The 20794-nt window shown below is 52.1% G+C and overlaps 1 protein-coding gene across 1 annotated transcript in view; it reads left to right on the plus strand.

Moving 5' to 3' along the window:
* Positions 1-1601: 1601 nt before the first annotated feature.
* IGFBP2 (insulin like growth factor binding protein 2) overlaps positions 1602-20794 on the plus strand; it is a gene marked incomplete at its 5' end in the record, with an annotated part of 61467 nt that continues 42274 nt past the window's right edge. The window contains one exon of the mRNA XM_082001607.1: positions 1602-2004. Within this exon, the coding sequence (XP_081857733.1) occupies positions 1602-2004 (403 nt within the window). The remainder of the gene's footprint in view (positions 2005-20794) is intronic.

Genomic DNA, 20794 nt, shown 5'->3' on the forward strand with positions numbered 1-20794 from the left:
TGATTAAACTCTGGTAAAATCCGAGTTACTGTTTGGGAAGACTTGGTGACTGGGATGGGACCGCACGCTTGGTCGCAGGATGTATCATAGGGATTTCATGGAGCGTGCTGAATGCTTGTCGATCCCACAAACAAACATGTTGTTGTATAACTCCAGGGCCATGAGTAATCCTGTGCCAAAAGTTGTGTCGCACGAGTCATCAAAAGCAGCATTTTGCATTTTTCTTAATTTGAAAAAAACAAACACAAACCAACAACAAACTACAGCAGCAAATGTTAACTTTAAGTGCCCCAAAGCTGACGTTCCTGCAGCTGAGGGAACCCAGGCTGCCTCAGTGCCTGGCTTTAACCATACAACCCCACAATGGTATTAACCGAGTTTTCCAGCTTCATTAGCTCGGTTGCATTCCCTTGACTTTGTTGTTATTATATTTTATTAGTGGAAAAAAGTCACCTCTACGTAATACCCCTTGTACTTAAAATCCTCTGTGCTGCGCTATGCTACCTGTGACGGGCAGCAGGGAGAGGAGTGTGATAGGGTTTGAAATGGCTGTTTTACACCAAAACCCCAAAGCCAGGAGAGATCTGCCTCTGTAGCCCTGGTTTTACCCCAGCTTTCGGGCACCCTTGCAGGGCAGCACTGCAGGGGAGGCACTGAGCCTGCTGCAGATGGCTTTGGTCTAGGGGTGTAAATGCCCTGTGGGGAGTCAGGCTGGAGAAGTGGGCTGCCCTGTGGGCATGGGGCCCTGTGTCTCCAAGGGGGCTCACCTGACCTCAGTGTCCTGCTCCCATAGAGGCAGGGTGGCTCCCAGGCCCAGTGTTTGGTGGGGGGCCAGATGGTGGGACTGTCCCTGAGCCCAGGTTTTGCTCCCCCCCATCCCCATAGAGGGACCTGGCCTGAAACATGGCTGCTCATGCCTGACCTGGCACTTCTGGGGCAGCTGGGTGAGAGTGGGCCCCCACCTGCCCCCCAGCCCCCCTCTCGGCGGTCTCTGGGGTTGTGGAGATCAGTTTAACCCCCCCGCCCCCAGCACTGGGTGTCCCTGTGGGGCAGGGTCCCAACCCTTTTGTGGTAGGATCGCCACCCCTCCCTGTACCACGCATCTCTGTGGGGCAGGCCCCAATCCCCCTTGTGGGGCAGGCCTCGATTCCCTCTGGGGTTGCCCCCCTCTGCCCCGTGGGACAGACCCCGACCTCCTTGCGAGGCAGATCCCCATGCCCCGTGGGGCAGACCCTGACTCCCATTGCGGCAGGCACTCGCCCCGTGTAGGTCAGACCCCATCTTCCCTTTGGGATACCCCCAAACTCCTCGGGGAAGCTCCCGATCCCCTGTGGGGCTGACACGCTCTCCCCTCCGGGGCAGCCCCGACCCCCGCGGGTGGGGTGGGGGGGGTGGGGTGGGGGGCGGGCGCGGTGGCGGCTTTAGGACCCGGCGGCGCCACGGCGCGCCCGGCCCGCGCCGCTCCGCGCCGTGCCGTGCCGCGCCGCGCCGTGCCGTGCCGCGCCGTGCCGCGCCGCTCGGCTCCGCTCCTCTCCGCGCCGCGCCGCCGGGGGGCCGGGCGGCGTGTCCACCTGCCGGCCCCGCCGCCCGTCAGTCCCGCCATGGCGCTCGGCGGGGTCGGTCGCGGCGGCGCGGCGCGGGCCGCCTGGCCGCGGCTGCTGGTGGCGGCGGCGGCGGCGGCGCTGGCGCTGGCGGGGCCGGCGCTGCCCGAGGTGCTGTTCCGCTGCCCGCCCTGCACGGCGGAGCGCCTGGCCGCCTGCCCCCCGGCCGCCCGCCCGCCCTGCCCCGAGCTGGTGCGGGAGCCGGGCTGCGGCTGCTGCCCGGTGTGCGCCCGCTTGGAGGCCGAGGCGTGCGGCGTCTATACGCCGCGCTGCGCCGCCGGCTTGCGCTGCTACCCCGACCCCGGCGCCGAGCTGCCCCTCCAAGCCCTGGTGCAGGGGCAGGGCACCTGCGCCCGCCGCCGCGACACGGCCGAGTACGGCGCCAGCGCCGAGCGCCCGGCAGGTGAGCAGCGCCCGGCACCGCGCAGTCGGCACCGGGGACGGCGGGTCAGGCGCGGCGCTCGGGGAGCCACGCGCGGGGACGGGGTACCGAGCGCCCTCCGCGCCGGGGACCGGGGCACGGCGCACCGGCACCGGGGTGGGGCACGGGGCACCGCGACCCGGGCAGGGATACCGGGCCCGGGGGGAGCAGCGGCGGGGCAGGCGGGCACCGGCACGTCCGGAAGACAAGGGGATCCTAACGGGTGGCCTAAACGGGGTCCTCCCGGGACAGGGGGACCACTCGGGAGGGCGGGCAACGGGGATCCCCGCGGGACGAAGGTGGCAGGGGTGAGAGGGGCGCTGGAGGCGGGGAAGGAGCGGGAGTGCATCCACGGGGGTGCGGGGAAAATGGGATATTTGGAGGTGCAGCTACCCGAAGGTTAGAGGGTTCCTTGGCACGCGGCAGGAACCCCAGGGTCGAGGTGTAACGGGGGTGGGGTGGTGTGGTGCAGGGACTGCCCCGGGGGACAGGGTCGAGGTTGGGGTCTTCTAGAGAAGAAAAGCCATGAGGGCAGAAAAGGGTCAAGTTTGGGGAGATACAACTGAGGGGGAATCCTTCGGGGAGCAGAGGGAGGTGGAGGTTCAGGTTTGGGTTTGGTGGGGGAGTAAAAGCACCCTGGAGGGTGACGGATGCCTCGAAGAGAGACGGTGCGGGAGGACCTTGTGCTGCCTGCTGGGAAGGGGGTGGTTGGGGGGCTGCGGGGGCCTTGCTATGTGGGGAGCCCGTTCCCTACGGCCACCTTCCCGGCAAAGCCCACGTTGGAGCTGGGGTGGCCGCTGCCGACTCCCGTGGGCGTCCTGGCTCCCTCTGCCCCCCCCGTCCAGGCACTGAGTGCCGGGGGGAAGAGGAGCGTCCCTCGAGGACGCGGCCCCGGGGACGGGGACGCCAACAGGCTCCTGACCTGTTGCTGCGATTGCCGTGGGAGGGAGCGCTCCTGGGGATGCCGGTACAGCAAAGCTTGGCTTTATTAATGCCTCCCCTCCCTGCCATCGGCTGCAAGCTCTTTCCCGCTCCGTGGGATGCTGAAAATTGCCGAATCGGGTCTGGGAGTAGAAACCAACACTTTCTCCTTTGAAATCGCCCCTCCTTGACTTCTGCCTCCTTACTGGATTTGCTCTCCTTTGCTCTCCTGGGGCTCTGACCCCTTTTGCATAACTAGTTCAGCAGTAGGACTTTGAATTCCCTCCCTTCTCTCTTGTTGAGGCTTTAATTTAAAAGCTCTCTGACCCGACTGGACCCCTCAGCGTCGCTGCCCGGGAGGGTGGGAGCGCAGCCGGGTACCTGCGCACCGGCTCCGGTCCCGGGGGAGAGGCGGAGCCGGGGGGGGGGGGTGCGTGTGTGTGAAGAAAAAGCGGCAGCAGGGAAAACTTCTACACGTTGCAGGCTGCTGCTTCCGCGCACCCAGGTGCTGTGACCGCTTGCGGTCCCCACTCCTGTCCCCGCCCCCCCCCGCCCCGCTTTGCCAAGCTGCGAAAGGCTGTAGAGAGCCCGGAATCTGGAGAACACGTTGATGTGAAATCTAGCTTGTCTACAGAATATGAGTGTCAAGGGAGTGAATTTTACACTCTCCAGAAGAAGCCAAGGGCATTTTGATTTAAGGAATCTGGCGCTGACTTCCAGGCTTATGCTTTTACAAGAAGCTGGGGAGGGGAGGCATGGAGAGCATTGCAGTGATGGGCTGAGAGGTGATTTGCTGCGTTAATGCTGCTTTTTTTTTTATTTTATGGACTTTATTTCAGAATTATGTTACGTCACTTGCTTGATTTTATTATCCTTATTTCTTGACAATGGATGTGATTTATTTGACTGTATCTCTGTGTGTAATACACACACACATATATAGCACAGTTTAAGAACACTTTAATGTATGTGGTGCTCTGTAATGTATATAGGGGATGAATAAAAAAAATACTGGCACATCCTTAACCATTGTGATGTGAAACATGCAGCTGGAATATTCACAGTCGAGCATGTCTTGGCAAAGAAGCTTGGACATCCAGAAAAGGGTTTGCTCTCTTCAGATTACAAAACCTTTAACAGGTTGTTGTAGCCACTTGGAAAAAAAAAAACAACAAACCAAAACAACAAACCAAACCCAAACCCAAACCCACAACAAAAACAAGACCCGAATCTGCCAGCTTCACTTGATACTCTTCTGTTCAGACTCACATCGTCGCTTCCCTCTGCAGCATGCCGGCAAAACATATATGAGGGAGAGTTTGCTTTTCCTTTAAAGCAGTGACAGGAAAAGCAGTCTGGCACCCGAAAAGCAGGGATTGGAATTCCCTTTCAAATGCTGATGTCAAGCTAGTTTCAAGAGTGCCCCCGAGAGCAGGTTTTTGCCTGCAAAAGGCAGGTGTTGAGGCTTTTTTTTTTTTTTTTTTTAAAATGTGCTTAAAGGTATTTGCCCTTTTTCCCCTTTCCAGCTTGAAAAGGCTCCTTTGGTTCATTCGGGACTGGAATGCAGAGCTCGTGCTATTCCTAAATTAAGAGGTTGGCAAGTTTTTTTGTCCCTGATGAGAGGCAGGATTGCCCAAATGAAACAAGGAATAAAACTCTGCAAATTCTCCTGCTGTGGCTCCAGCATTGTTTAGTCTTCCACTTAGGTCTGTAAAGCCAATCCTGAAATGGTTGTAGGCGGAAAGTAACATAAACCACCATGTAGCTAGGAAGCAGGGGATGTTGCTCATTGCACAAGAGGCTTTGGGTATTTTGAAGATGTTGGGAATGTTGGAACAAAATAGCAGTAGTCTGTGGAAATCAGGCTGAGAACTTCTACCCCCCCTCCAGGGAGGCGAGTGCATGAACTACCACCGATGGTGGGACCGAGATGGAGGCTCAGCACCTCCAGGGATCAGGGCTTCTGAAATAGTTTTGATGACACTGGACCGCACCATTTTACAGTTTATTTCAGGTCATCGCGTAACAAACGGTACGTACTACTGACTGGAACCACCTGAACTGGGGACAGAGGATTGTTACTGCGCGCGCGAAGCTCGCCGAGAGTTCGTGTCAGTCTTGAGTTTGTTTGTTCTTTCAGCACCTCAGCGAGATCGGCATGCTGTTTTGCAGATGGACTAAATGACGTGCCTGAGGTCTGCCAGGACACTGGGAGCAGAGGACTGTCTGTACGTCACGTTAGCAGCCTGTGTCCTAGCAGATAATACCCCGGTCTCCAGTAGCCATCTTCTCTCTAAGCAGGTCTACAGTGGCCCAGGACCGAATAGGTCCTGGAGACACAATGTGTTTTGAGAGGTGTTTCAGGTGGCATTGGCATCTCTCAACCTCTCCAATCTCAGCCGGAGGGTGGGGATGCTGCCTTCTGCTTTGGCCATCACAGACTGGAATCAGGGGCTTGTGTGGTCTTGTCCAGCTCTCAGCTGCAATGTCCCTCTCCCTTCCTTCTGCTGGGTTTAGCTCTCACCTTGTGTGAGAGTAAGGCTGGTTCAGGAGCAGGAAGCCAGCCCCAGGAAACCAGTCAATGTTTTTCTGTCAGATCAATGACCTGAACTGGCTCAAGGTGCAGAAGGGTGCCAGTGCTGCTCCAAAGTGGGAACTTGTGCTGGGAGATGGAGCAGGGCAGATCTTAGCAATGTCAGCAAATGTCCCACATTGTCTTGCCTGAGTTCTGAGAATAGCTGAAGAACATCTATTTTTTCCTGATGGAGACAAGGTCCTAGGAGTAAAACTTGTTGCACTCTTAAAAATTGTTCTTGAGCCACTGCTCAAAGCTGACCAGTTAAGGGAATTTTTCTTCCCTTTGCCAGTGCAGTTCAGTTGGGTTTGTAGTGTTGTTTTATTTTGTTGTTGGGATATTTGTAGTATTGTTTTATTTTGTTGTTGGAATATTTGTACTAGTTCAGTGGGATCTGCTTCAGAACCCACTGCTGGCTATTGAGTCCTACTTTGGAATCTCACTTCTTTAGTAAAACAAATGTGTTTTCTTTAGTCCATGCAAAAAGGAACCTTTCCCAGTGGAAAGAGAGCTGTGCAAAGAATGTGGCCCCAGGCAAACTCGAACTTGCAGGGCTGGGGTTGCCTCATTCACCTGGTCAGGGACTCCACTTTGAACTCCTATGATACAAAACCAGCGTCAAAATAGTTAACTGTTAAAAACGTAGCTTGCTTTAGCATCCAACTAAAATCCTTATTTGGGTAGCCCCAAATGCCACACATCCTTCCTTATGGGTCAAATGTCAAAACCTCCATTTCCCCTTGGCAGACAGCTGCTAAAAGACAGTTTAATCTATTGCTCCAAAACACAGAAGACTCTGAGGTTGGTGGTAGCATAATATAAGTGGAATTTTAACAGCAACTTGAAAACCATGCCAGTAATGCTATGAGTGCATTTTTCATGTCCACTGAATTGCCAGGAAGACTTCTGCTTTTCTCCTGCTTTTAGAAGGAAATGAAGCATCCATCATGATCTGCATGTGTATGTGTCTATCAAGTTGGCCAGATCTAGCACAGCAGTGGAGGTCCTGAAGGCACCGTGTTGCTGAAAAGTGGGTGAGGAGTAGAGGAGAGCCAGGCTATGAGTGTCCCCCTTGTCCCATGTTAGATGCCTATTGAGGCAGAAGCACATGAGCAAGAGGGAGGTTAGTTACGAGTGCTGCAACCAGACGTTCAGCCTGGCTTATGCAAGCTTGGACATTACTAGACACCAGAGAAGCCAGCCGCAAGAACCAAATCCACAGGAGTGTGTTAATATGTCCAGAGCGACTACAGCAGCTCAGCCCAGGCTAAGCCAAATGTCTGCAGAGCTCCTTGCCATGGAACAAATTATTAAAAGTGAAATGCAATTAATAACAGCTCTGAGGATGATACGTGAATGAAAAAAACCCACAGAGCTCATCTGTCCTCGCTGCCTCTGGGGCTTTGTCAGTATGTGAAACAGGTCTCCAAGCTCCTTCATGGCAGCTGCGTCTAGTCAAGAGCTAACCTGGTCAGGCCCTGGGCTGGCTGTCGTCTTGAAGTATTGAGACAATAACACCTTGTGGACCAGCTTGTTGAAAATAATGCTACTGCCTGCCCCAGTCCCACTTGAGTTTGCTGTAGGGGGAGTGATGGTGGTGTGAAAATGGTGGTTTGGAGGGAAGGGGAAGCCTGGGAAGATTTCAAGGCTCTGGCCCAAATGAGAAATGTGTTTTCATGCTGTCCCTTGGCAAATGATCCATTTCCTTCTTGCCCTTTGCAGTTGTTTCCTTTCCTCTGGGTTGCAGGCTCATACTCACTGAGCATGGTATTTGTCAAGGGAACAGCAAGAAGCCTCGTCTGTGAGAAAGTCCATGTCGTTTGTTTTATCCACATCCAGGAATTGAGCCGAGATAAACAATTCAGGAGGCAAAACAGTGAAACCTGGAATGTGAGAGGTATGTTTGTGTATGGCGCTCTACTAGACCTGGCTGCAGTATTAGCTGGGGCTAGTTTATCTGCCTGATGAGTGGCTGTTGCTGTTACCCACAAACACAACTGGATTTGTGAAGACAGGGTTTCATCCCAGTGGCCAGCAGTACTCCTGTGCCTGTTTTTCCTGGTCGCGTGTTCAGTGCTAGGGGCCTGGGAGGAACAGCAGTTTTCCTGGTGGATTTTTTGCATCTCTACTTGGATTGGACAATTCCAGCTTTCTGAGCATGCTCACAGCTGCCTTCCCTGCTGGGGCTCTGACTCCTTCAAGAAAGGTCTTTTGCTTTAGGCAGAGAGAGTAAGAGGAAGGACAAGGTAAAATGTAAAGATGCTTTTAAAGCATTTCTGTGTATGTAAAGATGTACATGTAAAGATGTATGTAAAGATGTAAATGTAAAGATGCTTTTAAAGCATTTCATAAAGCCCTCAGGAGGAGGGCTGAGCTTGGTGGTGTGCTGAGTTTCCAGGTGTAAGAATTCCTGGCTTCTTTCTTTGAATCAGGGTGAAATACGTAACTTTGATCCAGTGTCTGCTTAGCAGACCCCTTCCGTATCAGAGGGATGCAAACCTGTTGTCACTGCGTGCGCTTCCACTATCACTTGCACCCGTCTTCATCCCTGGCTCTTCCTTGGGGAGCTACTGCCTAAATCAGTGCATGTGTGACCACTTTTGAGGGTGTTCTTTAGCAGCACATACTGAACACATGGGGCTTGGCTTTCCAGCATGTCCTTGCTGACTGTTTGCATCTGCTAGAAGAGGCAGGTTTGACCTCAGTGGAAGAGCAAGGCTTTACCAGATGGCATTAGCCTTGTGGAGAAAGCTGCATTAGTGCCCCAAGTCTGCCTGGGGGAGCTGTGTTACGTGTTCCTTTGCTGCATACCAGTGCAACAACACGCTGCTTCATGGGTGCCGAGTGTGCTATGGGATTTGGAGGCTAACCACGATGCATCTTCCTGGTGTGGACTCAGGAGAGAAGGAAAAACCCTTGCTGAGGGTCCTAAGATTATTATTGGCTGCCTTTCATCCCTGCTGAGCTGATCTTGTGGCAGTCATGCCCCACTCCCTCCCTGTCCTTGTGCACATCCTCATGGTCCATCATGCAGGTCTCGGTCCTTGTCTGGACCCTGGGTGAGCCATGATGGGGAGTTAATCCAACCAAATCTTCACTTTTTTTGAAGGATGAATTTTCTGCCAGTTTAGCAGATTGCACATCCAGTCTTATTATTATTTCCACAAAGACAAACTACCTTCAGCAGACCAAGTCTCTGTCTGAAACATCCTTGCCCACCTTCAGCAGTCACTGCCAGCAAGCTAGGAAGTGTTTCTTGTTCAAGAACTGTCCAAGTGTGACCTCATTAAACATGCGAGTTGACATCTAATTACAAGCGAACGTGATGTGGTGGTTATCCTGGGCAAAACTCCTGAGAAAGGGGACAGTGCGCAGTTGTTAGAGCTTTGCTGCAGCCCAGCATTTGACAGCTTGTTTTAACTGCATTATTGATTCTCTTCTGTTCGGTGTTTTGCCCCACATGTATTTAGCTAGGTACCAGTGGGAAGATAAAGCCTCTTGCTGCATCAATCTATGGCAGAAAAAAAAAATTGTTTTAGAAAGGAAAGGGTCAGTAATCATGTGCCTTTCTTACAGACTGGAATACTGGGAAACATCAGGTCACTTTTATAAGCCTTAAACTATCCTTTGACATTGCAGCTTTTGTTCTGAAGAAAAGCTGCACTGTGCCTCTTGGCTGGTAAGGGAACAAGTTCACTGCCTGGTGCTCTCTGTAGTCAAAGATCCCATTAATTCTGCCGGCCACAAGGAATGATTTCTTGGTATTTCATTCTGGACTGTAATTGAGAATGACACAAAGCACTGGTGGGAATTGGACCATGTTGAAATCCCTGCTTTTCCTTACAATTTTCCGCAGATAAAACAGCCCAGGTGGGATGAGGGGATTTCTAATACTCTGCTCTTGAAATTAATAACATCTCCAACACCTTACTGGCTGGAGGTGACCTTAGAGAGGAGCTTTTGTGCCTCCTCACAGCTTGTACTTGTAGCCAGGGGATGCAGGATACCTACAACACTGACATGCTGTTGCAGTCACTTGCATGGCATTGCTTGTGGGGGAGTCCTGTGGTCCTATAAAGTTGGGAAAGTTCATGAAGCCTTGCCCCATATTTCTGCTCAAGACCACAGGGATATTTCCTGGTAAGGTCTTGCTTTTCAGACTTCATACAGGGCAGTCTGTTCTCAGCTCTTCTGGCTAGTTGTAGAAGATCCAATCCATGCTAATGGACTTCTCATGGCTAGGTGAGGAGGTTGCTGATAACTTTCCCACGTTTCCCTCTTGCTGTTTTAAAACTAGAAAGGGGTGGGCACCTGATGTCCATGTCCCGGGAATGCTTGCTGTTCAGTCTGGGGGGACTGGGGTGTGCAGTGAGTTGTTGAAGGCATTTCTGTGGTTTTGGGTGTCCTCCAAGACATTTTTGGTACCTCCAAAGATCAGGTGTGTGTCCCCCGCAGTGTGGCCTGTCTGTAGGGTAGGGAATGCCCTGTATTTTAGGAGGCCCAAATTTTGCTCTTGAGGGGAGCAGAACAGATCCTCAGGGTCCCCAGTGAAGGCAGAAGAGCAGAAGCAGTGAAACTGGCCAGAATCTGACCTTTTTTTGCATCTGGAAAGTTGTTTGGGGGTCATTTTCTGTTTGAACCCAGGAGGTTTTGTCTGCAGTGCTCAGCGCACCGTTCGGCTGTGAGCTGAGCCGGGGGGAGATGCAGGGCTTGCGACTGGCGCGATGGCAGCCCTCCCACGCAGCCCATGTGGAAACGCTCGTCTCCCGTTGCTTTCAGCAGGAGAGCGGCTTGCCTCCATCTGGTGCTGTTTCATCTGGCACTTCAAAAGCAAGCAGAAATGGGGAGAGGAACTCAGGTTTAGCAAAGAGGAATGGCATGAGAAGGAAGAGCAAGAGGGGTGGCCAGCATGGGGCTCCATCCTCCTGCACTGTTGGAGCCCAGGGCTGGCACTGGGGCTGTGCCCCATAGCCCCAGCAGGAATGTGGAGCTACTGAGGCTGTGGATAATCTTGTTGGGGTTGGGGGTTGGGGGCTGGGTTGGGGGCTTCCTGAGGTGCCTGGTTTGTGTCCTCTGGGTCCTGGCTACCATGAGAATTCGGTGTGGGGGTTGTAGGGTTGGGGTGGTTGGTGACCACAGTGTTTCTGTTTGCAGTGAGGCTAACCCAGCAGCCCCAGAGCTTTCTGTGGCTGTTTTCTGTTCTTCCTGGTCCTCCTTACTCAACCTGCAGTGCCTGTGCTAAAGACAAATGCCTGTTACCTTGGTCAATTGTCTTGCTTCTTGGGGACACTTGTCAGGGGTGCTGCAGTCCACTCTCCACATGGTAGCTGGTTTACTCTTCTAGGTTTGCAGCTGAACCAGTGTGAGGGAAATGCTGAGTGATAACACTATAAAGAGTCTTACCACTGCTTTATGAAGGTTGGAAGAACTGCTCCAGGCTCCATCCCAGGCTCTGGCAAGGCATCTCTTAGTCCAACTGGTCAAGGACAACATCCCTGTGGTGGATCCTTCTCCATATCTGCACTACTGAGCTCCGACAGCTATTCTTTTTCTAGCACAGTACCCACCACTCACCATGGGCCGTGAGTTTGATACGATCCCTGATGTGTAGAGGGCACTTTCTGTTCTTCTGAACATCATATGAACCAGATCAATGTAATGGCAAGGAAATCACTGCAGCACCATCTTGATTTGACTATGGTGTGAATGGATAGATAAATCATCTGCCATTATGGAAACTGGGATGAGGAGGCCTAAAGCAATGGGTTGCCATGGCAGGGGACCTTCTCCTTTGGCCATGGCGAACAGTGCTGCCTCTGTGGCTTGTGCAGAGGTGGTTTTTGGAGAATTTTGTTCAGACTGTTAGAAATCCAGATTGTTACAGATGGCCCATTACCCAGGACATTTGGGGCAGAAAGTCTGGATTTCTAGTGGTGTTCAGGGAATATGGTCCTTCCTGGGACTGGATGGTGGGACAACACTAGAGGTACTATTTTGAGGGTAACCTTCTAACCCATCACTGAATTTAAAGAGCAGTCCAGAATTGGAGGAGGAAAAAGAGACTATGGCAAAATGGTGCCTTCTTACACAATAGGTTGGCTCCCTGTGGGAATTCTGAGTAATTTTGTTGTTGTTGATTTTAGTGACTAAAATAAGTTTATTCCATGCTTTTTTTCCCTGCCAGGCCCCGCAGACCTTGTCACCCCCAGCTTGCAGGCAGAGAGACAGATTCCATTAATTCTTGTGCATTATTGAGGGATTTCGGTCCATGAGATTCTTGCCTGGAATTTCCCTGTGGAGGAGCCCAGCTCCCCACTGCCTGCAGATGAGACCTGAAAAGCTCAGCCTCCTAGCATGCCCAGCTGGGTGGTGGGAATACAACTTCTGATGTCTCCAGGACAAATTTGGTACCCTGCTCCCTTCAGGGCACCTGTCACTGAGAGCATCGCCAAGGCTGGGCGGGTGAAAACAGTTGGTCTGCAGAGCTTTGAGTAATTCTGAAATGCCTGATTCGGGCTGATTTTGGAGGTCTAGACCTCTGCACACATGACGGGGGCATGCTTGGTCTGGGGGCACTGGGAAGAATTTGGCATGGAGCCCTCTGAGACAACCGTCTTGTTTAGTAAAACTCGGGCTGTGGGAGTTGGTGTGAGGAAATAACATCCACTTTGGTTTCTGCAGTCTCCGTCCCAGGGGCCGGTCGGGTGTTGCAGGAGGCCACAGGAATCCTGCTCATGACCACAGCCAGATTAATGGCCATTTTGGCAGCTTTTCAAGAGTGAGGAATTTGGCCAGTTTCACAATAATGGCTAGAAATTCCACATGAATTAATTAGTTTTATTACAGGACACGTCCTTCCTGCTCCTCCAGGGCTGCCTGAAACACTGAACTCATTACATGAAGAAATGAAAATAGTACTAAAAATAAGAACTGGAATCCCAAGCCTTTGTGAGGAAACACGCAGATATACCGACATCCTCCACCAGACGTGCTTCCCAAGCTGTGGCTTTTGGCCATGTGAGATCTAAACCCAGGTTTTGTATCAATTGCAGCCACTAAACCACCCCAGTCTGCTCCACAAGGGTGTCTTCTCTCAGCCTCTTGGCCCCTGCTCAGCTTAAGACATTCATCTAGGTGTCTTAATTACTCCCACAGTTTCAGTTTGGTGCAGTGTTCAGATCTGACCCTTGGATGTTGCACAGTGGAGGCTGCACACCTTCAGCCTCCTCTCCCCAGAGGATGGGTTTCCATAGTGCTGTTCCTACCTTGCAAGGACAGTGTTTGGCTCTATGGCAGTAAAGTGCTTGGAAATACCCTTGGGAAAGGGTGCTCTGCGTTTGAGTTTTGGTCAAGGGTATGCCATAAAAATGACAGCATGGGACTTTGGAAAGGTCTGCTCAAGAGTAGTCAGGATAACGTTAGATTGAGTAAATATTTCGGGAGCCCAGAGCTGATAACTTTCCCTCGCTTATGTTTGTGGGGAGTCAGCCTGTAGAAACTTATCACCTCTCACGTGGTTTTTAAACAAAGTTGTCCATGGACTCAGTGTGCTTTTATTTTAATCTCTTTTTAGAGGCACTGATGTTGTCTGGAGATTTGCCTGCTGGTAAGGGGCAGGTGTGCAAAATACACACTGCTTGCCAGTCATTCCAGTGTTTGCTTTACGAATACTGTTTCAGATACTTGTGTTTGGGCAGGGGGTTCTCCTTTTGAGACTAACCTTTCCTTTCTGCTCAACCCCACCTTTGTGAACCAGGGCTTGACTTGTTGGCTTTTTTACCCCTTGTTTTGGGTGAAGTGAGTTCAACATGGCAAAGCTGACCAGGGAGGTAGTAAAGTTCCTGCAAGTCCCATTGCACAAAGTATGGTTTAGGTGGTGCTCAGCCCTCTTGGGAACTGTGACCATCATCCTACAGGGACTAAGACCAACTGAACTGACAAAGGGCTAAACCACAAATTTTTAAACTTTAACAAAATGTGCCTGGTAAAAAAAGAGTAAAAAATGATAATGCAGACATAGATTCTTCAAATCTCAGACAGTTGGAAAGCTTCTGTCTTTCTAGTAATGTCTGTGATTGATTTCAGTTGTTGCTTTCCTCCATTTTTCTGTTTATTCTTTTTATCAGGCTGGTTTCAAGGATTTGTTACCTTAAGCCCTAGCCATTAGGCTGGTCCTGCACGTGCTGAAACCTACCTTTGCAAATTCAGACAATACTGAAAGTGCTTGAGCAGTACAGATATGACTGGGCAGCAGACCAACCTGGTCAAAGGTCCATCAAGCCCATAATCTTGCCTTAGGTGGTAGACAGCAGTGCACAAATTGGGAATTTATGAAAAATTATGGAGTGAGCCTTGCGAGGTGGGAACAGTGCTATGGAAACCCATCATGCTGCTGACACCGCTCAGCCTGTGATTCCAGGGGTTTCCAAAGCCCAGCCCGGCCTGCCAGCTGTTCACAGAGGTACCTTCTTTGTTGTGTGAGCTGCCCTCCTGACTTCTAGCAGTGGGGACTCAAGCGCTGGGGGACGCAAGCAAACCCTTGTCTGTGTACATCGCTGCGGTGTTTTGAGGCTTCGGGATAGGTAGATCTCCACGTACAAGACCAATTTGCTACCTGTTCCCATCTCCTGCCATCTTGTGCGTCCGGGAGCAACAGCTGTGGCAAGAAGGGAGGTTCCATCACTTGGGCTGTGCCTAGTGGAAGCACAACCCTACCCAGGTCTGTTTATTCCCTGAGTTACGTGCTAGGAGAGTTCAGCCTCTGGGTTGTGGTTGTCAGCAGTGTCCTGTCCCCTGGAACTGATCTGCCCTAGCAGAACTGAAATGTCTCAACTGACCTAAAAAACTCCTTGCAATTGAAATGCAGCAGTCCCCTATAAATATTTAACTGAGTTTGTGTTTGTGGATTTTTTGTTCTCTCCCCCTAGTTCTTCTATTTTCCCTGCCTATGCGGGGATAGTCAACTGTATGCATATCCCTTCCATGGCATCCTCTGACGAGGCTGCAGTTGTGGCAGTTAAATTACACATCTTGCTTCTCTCCCATTGTCATTACCTGTGTTCAAGGCTGACGTCGAGCTCAGTGTTAAATGTGTGAACGCTCCTGTGGGAGTGTTTACAACCCACTGTGGGCTGCCCACTGCCATCTAAATTACGTCCTGAGAAACCCCGCAGAGTCTGCAGTAAGCTTCTGCAGCTCTTCTCTTGAAGCAGTGGACTCCTGTCAAATTTATGAAAATTTTTAACAGGGGAAGTTCCCAAAATTTTGTCCAAGAAAGGGCTGTGAATGGGTGGGACTTCAGGCTCTGTGGCAGAAAGCATCTGCAGTGCAAGACTGCAGTTAGCGCAGTAACACGATGAAGGTACCTCTGTGAGCAGCCGGCAGACTGGGCTGCGCTTTGGAAATCCCTGAAATCGCGGGCTGAGCAGTGTCAGTAGCATGACCCCAGCCGAGCTGCCTGCCCGACGCCAGTGCCCGGGGCTTGTTGTGCAAGGTGTGCAGTCTGGCCTGTACTGCAGTAACCCTGACTCGGGTTGCTCTCTTCTCTCTTCAACCGTGGAAGCGTGCACGGTGCCTGGCGGGCACGGAGCCACAGCCTGGCAGGGACTGCGGCGTGGCGGATCGAATACTGTCCCTGTGATGGAGCTGAGGAGCCCAGCTGGGGCTGCTAGCTGCATTGCAGGAGCAATGCCATGAGGTGGGGTCACTCACCACCGCAGCTCAACGTGGAGCAAATGTAATTTCCCCGTCGTGGTGGTGATGAACAGCTGCATTTCAGAGCTGGAGAAGCAGCGTTGGTTCCCCTCCGCTCCGAACCCGCCCTGGCACGGCATGGGCGCTGATGCAGTGCAGTGCTGCCGTCGTGTCCTGGCTTGCATGCCGCGGGGAGAGCGGGGCTTTGCTGTTGGCAGCTGGTGAGTCAGACCCTGAGCGGCCTTGGGCCAGGGCTGCAGGTTTGCTCTTTTTCCAACTAGACACGTGCATCTGTTTTAAGGCAGCCAAGGCACAACCTCCCTGAAAACCCTGCAGCTCCCCAAGGAGCTGGCGTGGGGACCTCGGAGCCTAAAGGCACCAAGTTTGGGCAAATGCATGTTGCAGTGTTGCCTGGAGTGACTTCTGTCCAGGGGCTTTCCTGTAGAGAGGCATACCTGGGAAGCAGAAATAGCAAGTGACTAAATGTCACGGTTACATTCCTGCCATCTAAAAAGAACTCCCTATTTTCTTTTGGCTGCGAAAACTAACTCCCCTTTTCTCCTGCCCGAGCAGGCAAGCTGGCTCCCGGCGGCCGTGCCCTCGCGGCGGATACACAGGACGGTCCAGGTCAGGCTGAAAGGAAAACTCTCCTGCTGGGGGCTTTTCACTGTTGTGTTCCTTTCTAAAGAAAATGTGCAGGACTTTTCCTGGCCCTTAGCAAAGGCTAAGATGCAGATTCGTAGCTGGAATAGGGTAAGACTGGCCTCATTTGGGAGCGTGTCTGGGTCTTGAGTCACTCATTTCCCTCCCTGTGCTGCCTGTGTGGGGTGGGGGCTGGCATCCGGCTGTTGGGTATCGTGTTGGTGTCATTAATCTCATCCCTCCCCGACTGTGGTTCTGCTGCCCCCAGGCACAGGCTGGCCATGGGCACCTGCGTTTCGCCTCTGCTGCACTGTGAAAGCCCAACCTGGAAGTCAAGGAAGCTGAGGCAGGTGCTGCTGGGTGTGTTTTTCTTGGGGATACTTCTCTTTTGGTCCTGGAAGGCCCAGTGATGGGAGCGTATCTCAGGAGGGCAAGTTTCTTAGGCTGAACAGCCTGCTAGGTGCTCCAGTGATGAACCCTACAGAAACCATGATGGTGCTGCATGTCGCCTAGTTTGAAGATGCCAGGGTGAGGAAAACACCGAAAAGGCTCCAATGCAAAATCCCCTGGGATTTTTTTGAGTTTATTTTAATATTCTTTCCAATAGCAGAAACCTGGACTTTTGTGGGATGAGATCCCAATGGGTAAGGAATGAACCAGCAGCTGCTGCACACTGGTGAACTCAAGAGCTTGGTCCTGATTTGCAAAAGGCTTTTGGGGGCTCTCTGGGATCTCTTGGGTGTTGAGAAGAAAATATGTACCATTATAGTCATGCTGACCATGTGTATTCAGGCCAGGGTGTTCATCCCAGCCCCTTTTGCCTTCTTCCTTTGCTGCTGTGCTTCTCCCTAGAGCCCTGTACATTTTTCCCATTGTGTTTTTTTGGTCAGCAGGTTTATTTTTTTGCCTGATGTAAGTGCTGCACTCTCCTCCTCTTGTTTTCTCTTGCTGTGTTTCTGCCAGCCCCACCTTCACTCCCCATGCTGCTTGCTTTCAGATTTACTTTGCATATTTTCAGCTGGGTGCTAGCAGGCTCATTTTGACCTGTCTGGCGTGGTGAAGACCTGCTGAAACCTGCCGTTGCTCAGAGAGGAGCCGTCAGGGGCTGCCCTGCTGGGGTGGGAGGGTCAGGCGCAGAGCTCTGCATCAGCACGGCTGGGAGCTGTGGAGGCGACATGTTCTGGGTTTGGAGTACCATGGAGTCCACATGTTCGTTCCTGCTTGGGGCTGATCATTTTGGTTTGGCTGACAAACTACTAAAAAAACAAAACAAAAAAAAGAGCAAAATCTAAGGTTTTAATCAGGTAACTTTGAAATGTTGGCATTTCTCCTTGGGAGCACAAAGGAACCTCAAAACAATCTTGCAAGGATGTTGAAGGAGACCAGCAGTGAAAAAAGTTTCCCATTTGAGCATTTTAAAGAAAGCAAAGGGAATGAACAGCCAGACTCTCAAAAGCGGCCCTGAAGAGCATGCCACCAGTTTACCCAGTGACCCAAGATATGTGAAAAGTGCCCCCAAACTCTTCCTTTGGCCGAGACGTGAACACGGGCTATCTGGGCTCCCACACTGGAACACTTGGGTCTTTCCAAACAATGTCATTCCAGTTCACCTAAGCAGCTGGTGGCGTTTGGGGGAGAGACTGGAGGAGTGCAGCGATCCCACTTGACTTGGTGAGCCTCCTGAGCAGCAGCTTCAGGAGCCCCAGGATCTCTGGCTCAGTGGGTATGGAAGAGTTTAGTCCCAAATGTCCAGGCTGTTGCTGGCTTGTGTCTTCATTGCTCTTCCAGTTTTGCTGAAAATGTGCTATAAATGTACCTCCTTTGTGGAGCTGCTGGTATGCAGGCTCTGCTCCACTGCACTGGCCCCAGTACTGACCACAGTCTTCTATTCCTTTTCTTTCTAAAAGCACCAAAAGGAAGCCTTGGATTTGACCATAAGCAGACCTTTTTGACTTGGTTGCTGTTACTGCTGTGATTAAACCCAAACAAAACCAAAACCTGGAACATTTTCTATATGTCCACTTTTGTTTCCATTTTTCCAGGTCATCAGACAAACCAGAAGGCCCCAAACAGGCCCAAGGTGTTTGCACAGTCCTGGTTTTCATGCAAATGCACAGTTGCTTTATAAAAACTTGTGCAAGAATTTGAACTACTTTGGAGCTTTCCTACTTGCTCTCTTTCTCGAGGGAATTTGGAGGGACCTTCTCTGTTACAGCTGTACTGAGATGTTGTAGTCCTGTCTCTCTGCCTCCAAGATGGGGCAAGGAGAAGGCCATCAAGAGTTTATGGAGAACGTAGTGTGACTGTGAACCCAAGTGGCCCTTGGAGGTGTTGGCGCAAAGCCCTACAATGAGGTTTTCCTGGGGGTGTCGTCGATCCTCTGGGTGAGTTGAATGTCTGCATCTGTAGCCATCCCTTTTCCCTCCTCCTGCAAGCTGAATGGGGCTTTCCCGGAAGCCCATCCCGACGCTGGGGCTGGTGGCTTGCTGTCACGTAGAGCAGTGCAAATCCAGCGCCTGGACTGCACTGGGACTGGTGCCCATCCAGTTTCCGAGGGGCGGGCAACTCCGCAAGGAAAGTTCTCCCAGGTTTCAGTGGGTCGAGTGACCATTGGGGCATGTGGGCTGAGGAGGAAGCGGGCCTTCATCCCTTAGCTCTTTTCTCCCGGTTACCTGAGGCACTATCTGTCTCCTCAGCATGCAAATTCCTCTCTGCTTTGCATCGCCTGTAATTCAACCCGGTGCAAATTGCTTTCCTCCGCCGCTGATATCCGTTTTCTGACTTAGCGTTTCTGCTGTCATTGAGTTTTGGCCTTCAACTCCTTGGGGGCTGGCGCCCACTGAACCCAGCTGAGAATGTGGCCCTTTGTGCCGGAGCCGCTTGCGGGAGCCGGGGAGCTTTGACTTCCCTGCTGTGAGCCTTTTTGGCTGGCGAACGCGTGCCCTTTCCTGGTGGGGAGGGATTTAGGGTGAGGGGGAGGTGAGAGCGTTCCTTGTGCTGGAAGAAAAATGATGAATGACTCTCTTGTGCTTCTGAACAAAACCAGGAAATCGGGGGGGGGAAGCGAAAAAGGAGGAAATGAGAAACAGTGAAGAGGCCTTCCCCGCCTTCATATAAGCAATCACTCCACAGCATCTGGAGCCCAGTACAGGGGCTGTTCCCAGGAGACCTCGCACTCGCCAGCCACACAGATCTTCTTTATTGCAGACTCCCGGGCCTTGCACCCCCACCTCCCCTGTGCCGGCTCGGAGGGCACCCAAAAACCGGCTTCCCGAGGGCAAACCGAAACTCGGTTCCTGCGGCCATTGGCACTGGAGGCGTGTGTGTCCGGCTCGGCTGGCGGGCCGCGGTCTGGATCCGGCCCGGGAACGTGGTGGCGTTGCTGTCGAACCGGCCGGAGCACCTGACATGGGGTTTGTGCTGGCAGGCCCCGCCGCGGCAGGGCTGACGGTACCTTGCTGGCGTCACGCTACAGCGGTGCATCCAATGCGGTGCTGCGTCCGGCGTGAAACCTGCTGGAGCCGAGTCACCCCTCCTGCCTTCTCTCCCCAGGTTGCTTCGGACGCGTTAGACGCAGCAGGGATGAGTGTGGAGCGGGTCACTGGGCATCGTGGTTGGGGTCTGGTTTTAAGCACCCTCAGGGTGGAGTTAGTATCTCGAGAAACCCGGGCGTAAGCCATGTGGTTAAAATGATGCGGGAATACATAACTCTGGTGGGGCTGAAGGTGATGGCACTCCAGCACGAGCCATGGCCGATGAGGTCTCCATGCAGAGAGTGGCCCAGCAAAGCTCTGCTGTGGCTTGTTCCGACATAGCCGCATCCACGTCCACCCCCGCGAGGCGTTTGAAGCATGCTGCGGTTTGGTGGCTCAGTCTGAAGAAGCTCCTGTGTGGTTTGTTAAAAAACATATCTGGTAGGGACCTTAACAGGCCAAACTCTTCCACAGTGTAACCTCACTGGTGTTACGGGTTTAGTCATTGTGGAAGAGGCTTGTCATCAGTGGGAAAGTTGTTCCTGAGCGTAGCTTTAAAACCATAATACTGGTTTCAGAAATGGAGACCCTGCGAGGGGAGCGGCTCTCACCTGTTTCCCATTTGAGATGATCACAGTTGAAGCAGCTGGGCACCCTCATCATCCCGGCCCAAACACTGGCTACTAATGTGGTTGTAGTTCTTACCCCTCTGTTGTCTCCATCAAGTCCCACCTGAATTTAAATATTAGGTGGGGGTAAGCAGTGAGGCTGGCTGGCTGTTTTTTCTTCCCAGGCTGAGAGGCTGCAGAGGAGCTCTTCTTCCCTGTGTGTAAGTTTGCTAGGTGTGGTTTACCAACTATTGTCCTCTGGTATGAGTATGATGAGTGTTCCTGATGCAGCATTTGGGTTCTGCTTGGGGGTTTTCAGTATTCAGGGCTCTGTAGGAGAATTGTTAGTAGCAGTGGTAATGCAGGTACTGTGTGCTGAGGGATGCTTTTATTTCTTATACCCAGAGATTATATTTTCAGCCAGGATTTAGTAGAATGTTTGCCTGCCTGCTTGTGTGACCTCATCTTCATTTGTAGAAATCTAGAGGATGTGGTGCATGTCTGAAAAATACATTTGCTGTCCTGTGTGGGTATGAGGAGAGAAGGTTTCTTCTGGTGAAAAGGTCAGCCTAAATCATGCTTTGGATGTTTGCAGCTGTTTTTCAAGTCCCCTCTTAACACCTTATGAGCAGAAGGGATCCTTGTCTTATTTTACCAATGCAGTGTCCTCAATGTATGGCTCTGCTTGGTACATTCCCAAAGGAGCTTCCAGTCAAGGGGCTGGGGAGTGGGATGGCTGGGCTCAGGGGAGGGGTTGTGAGTGCTTATGTAGAGGAAAGGCAGAAACACCCGAATTGCAGAGGAGTCACAGACACATACCTGCAAAGGGGTATCTTCAGTTTTCCCCTGACTAGTTAATG

This window comes from Phaethon aethereus (genome assembly GCF_964289735.1).
Source record: "Phaethon aethereus genome assembly, chromosome: 6".
Lineage (NCBI taxonomy): Eukaryota > Metazoa > Chordata > Aves > Phaethontiformes > Phaethontidae > Phaethon > Phaethon aethereus.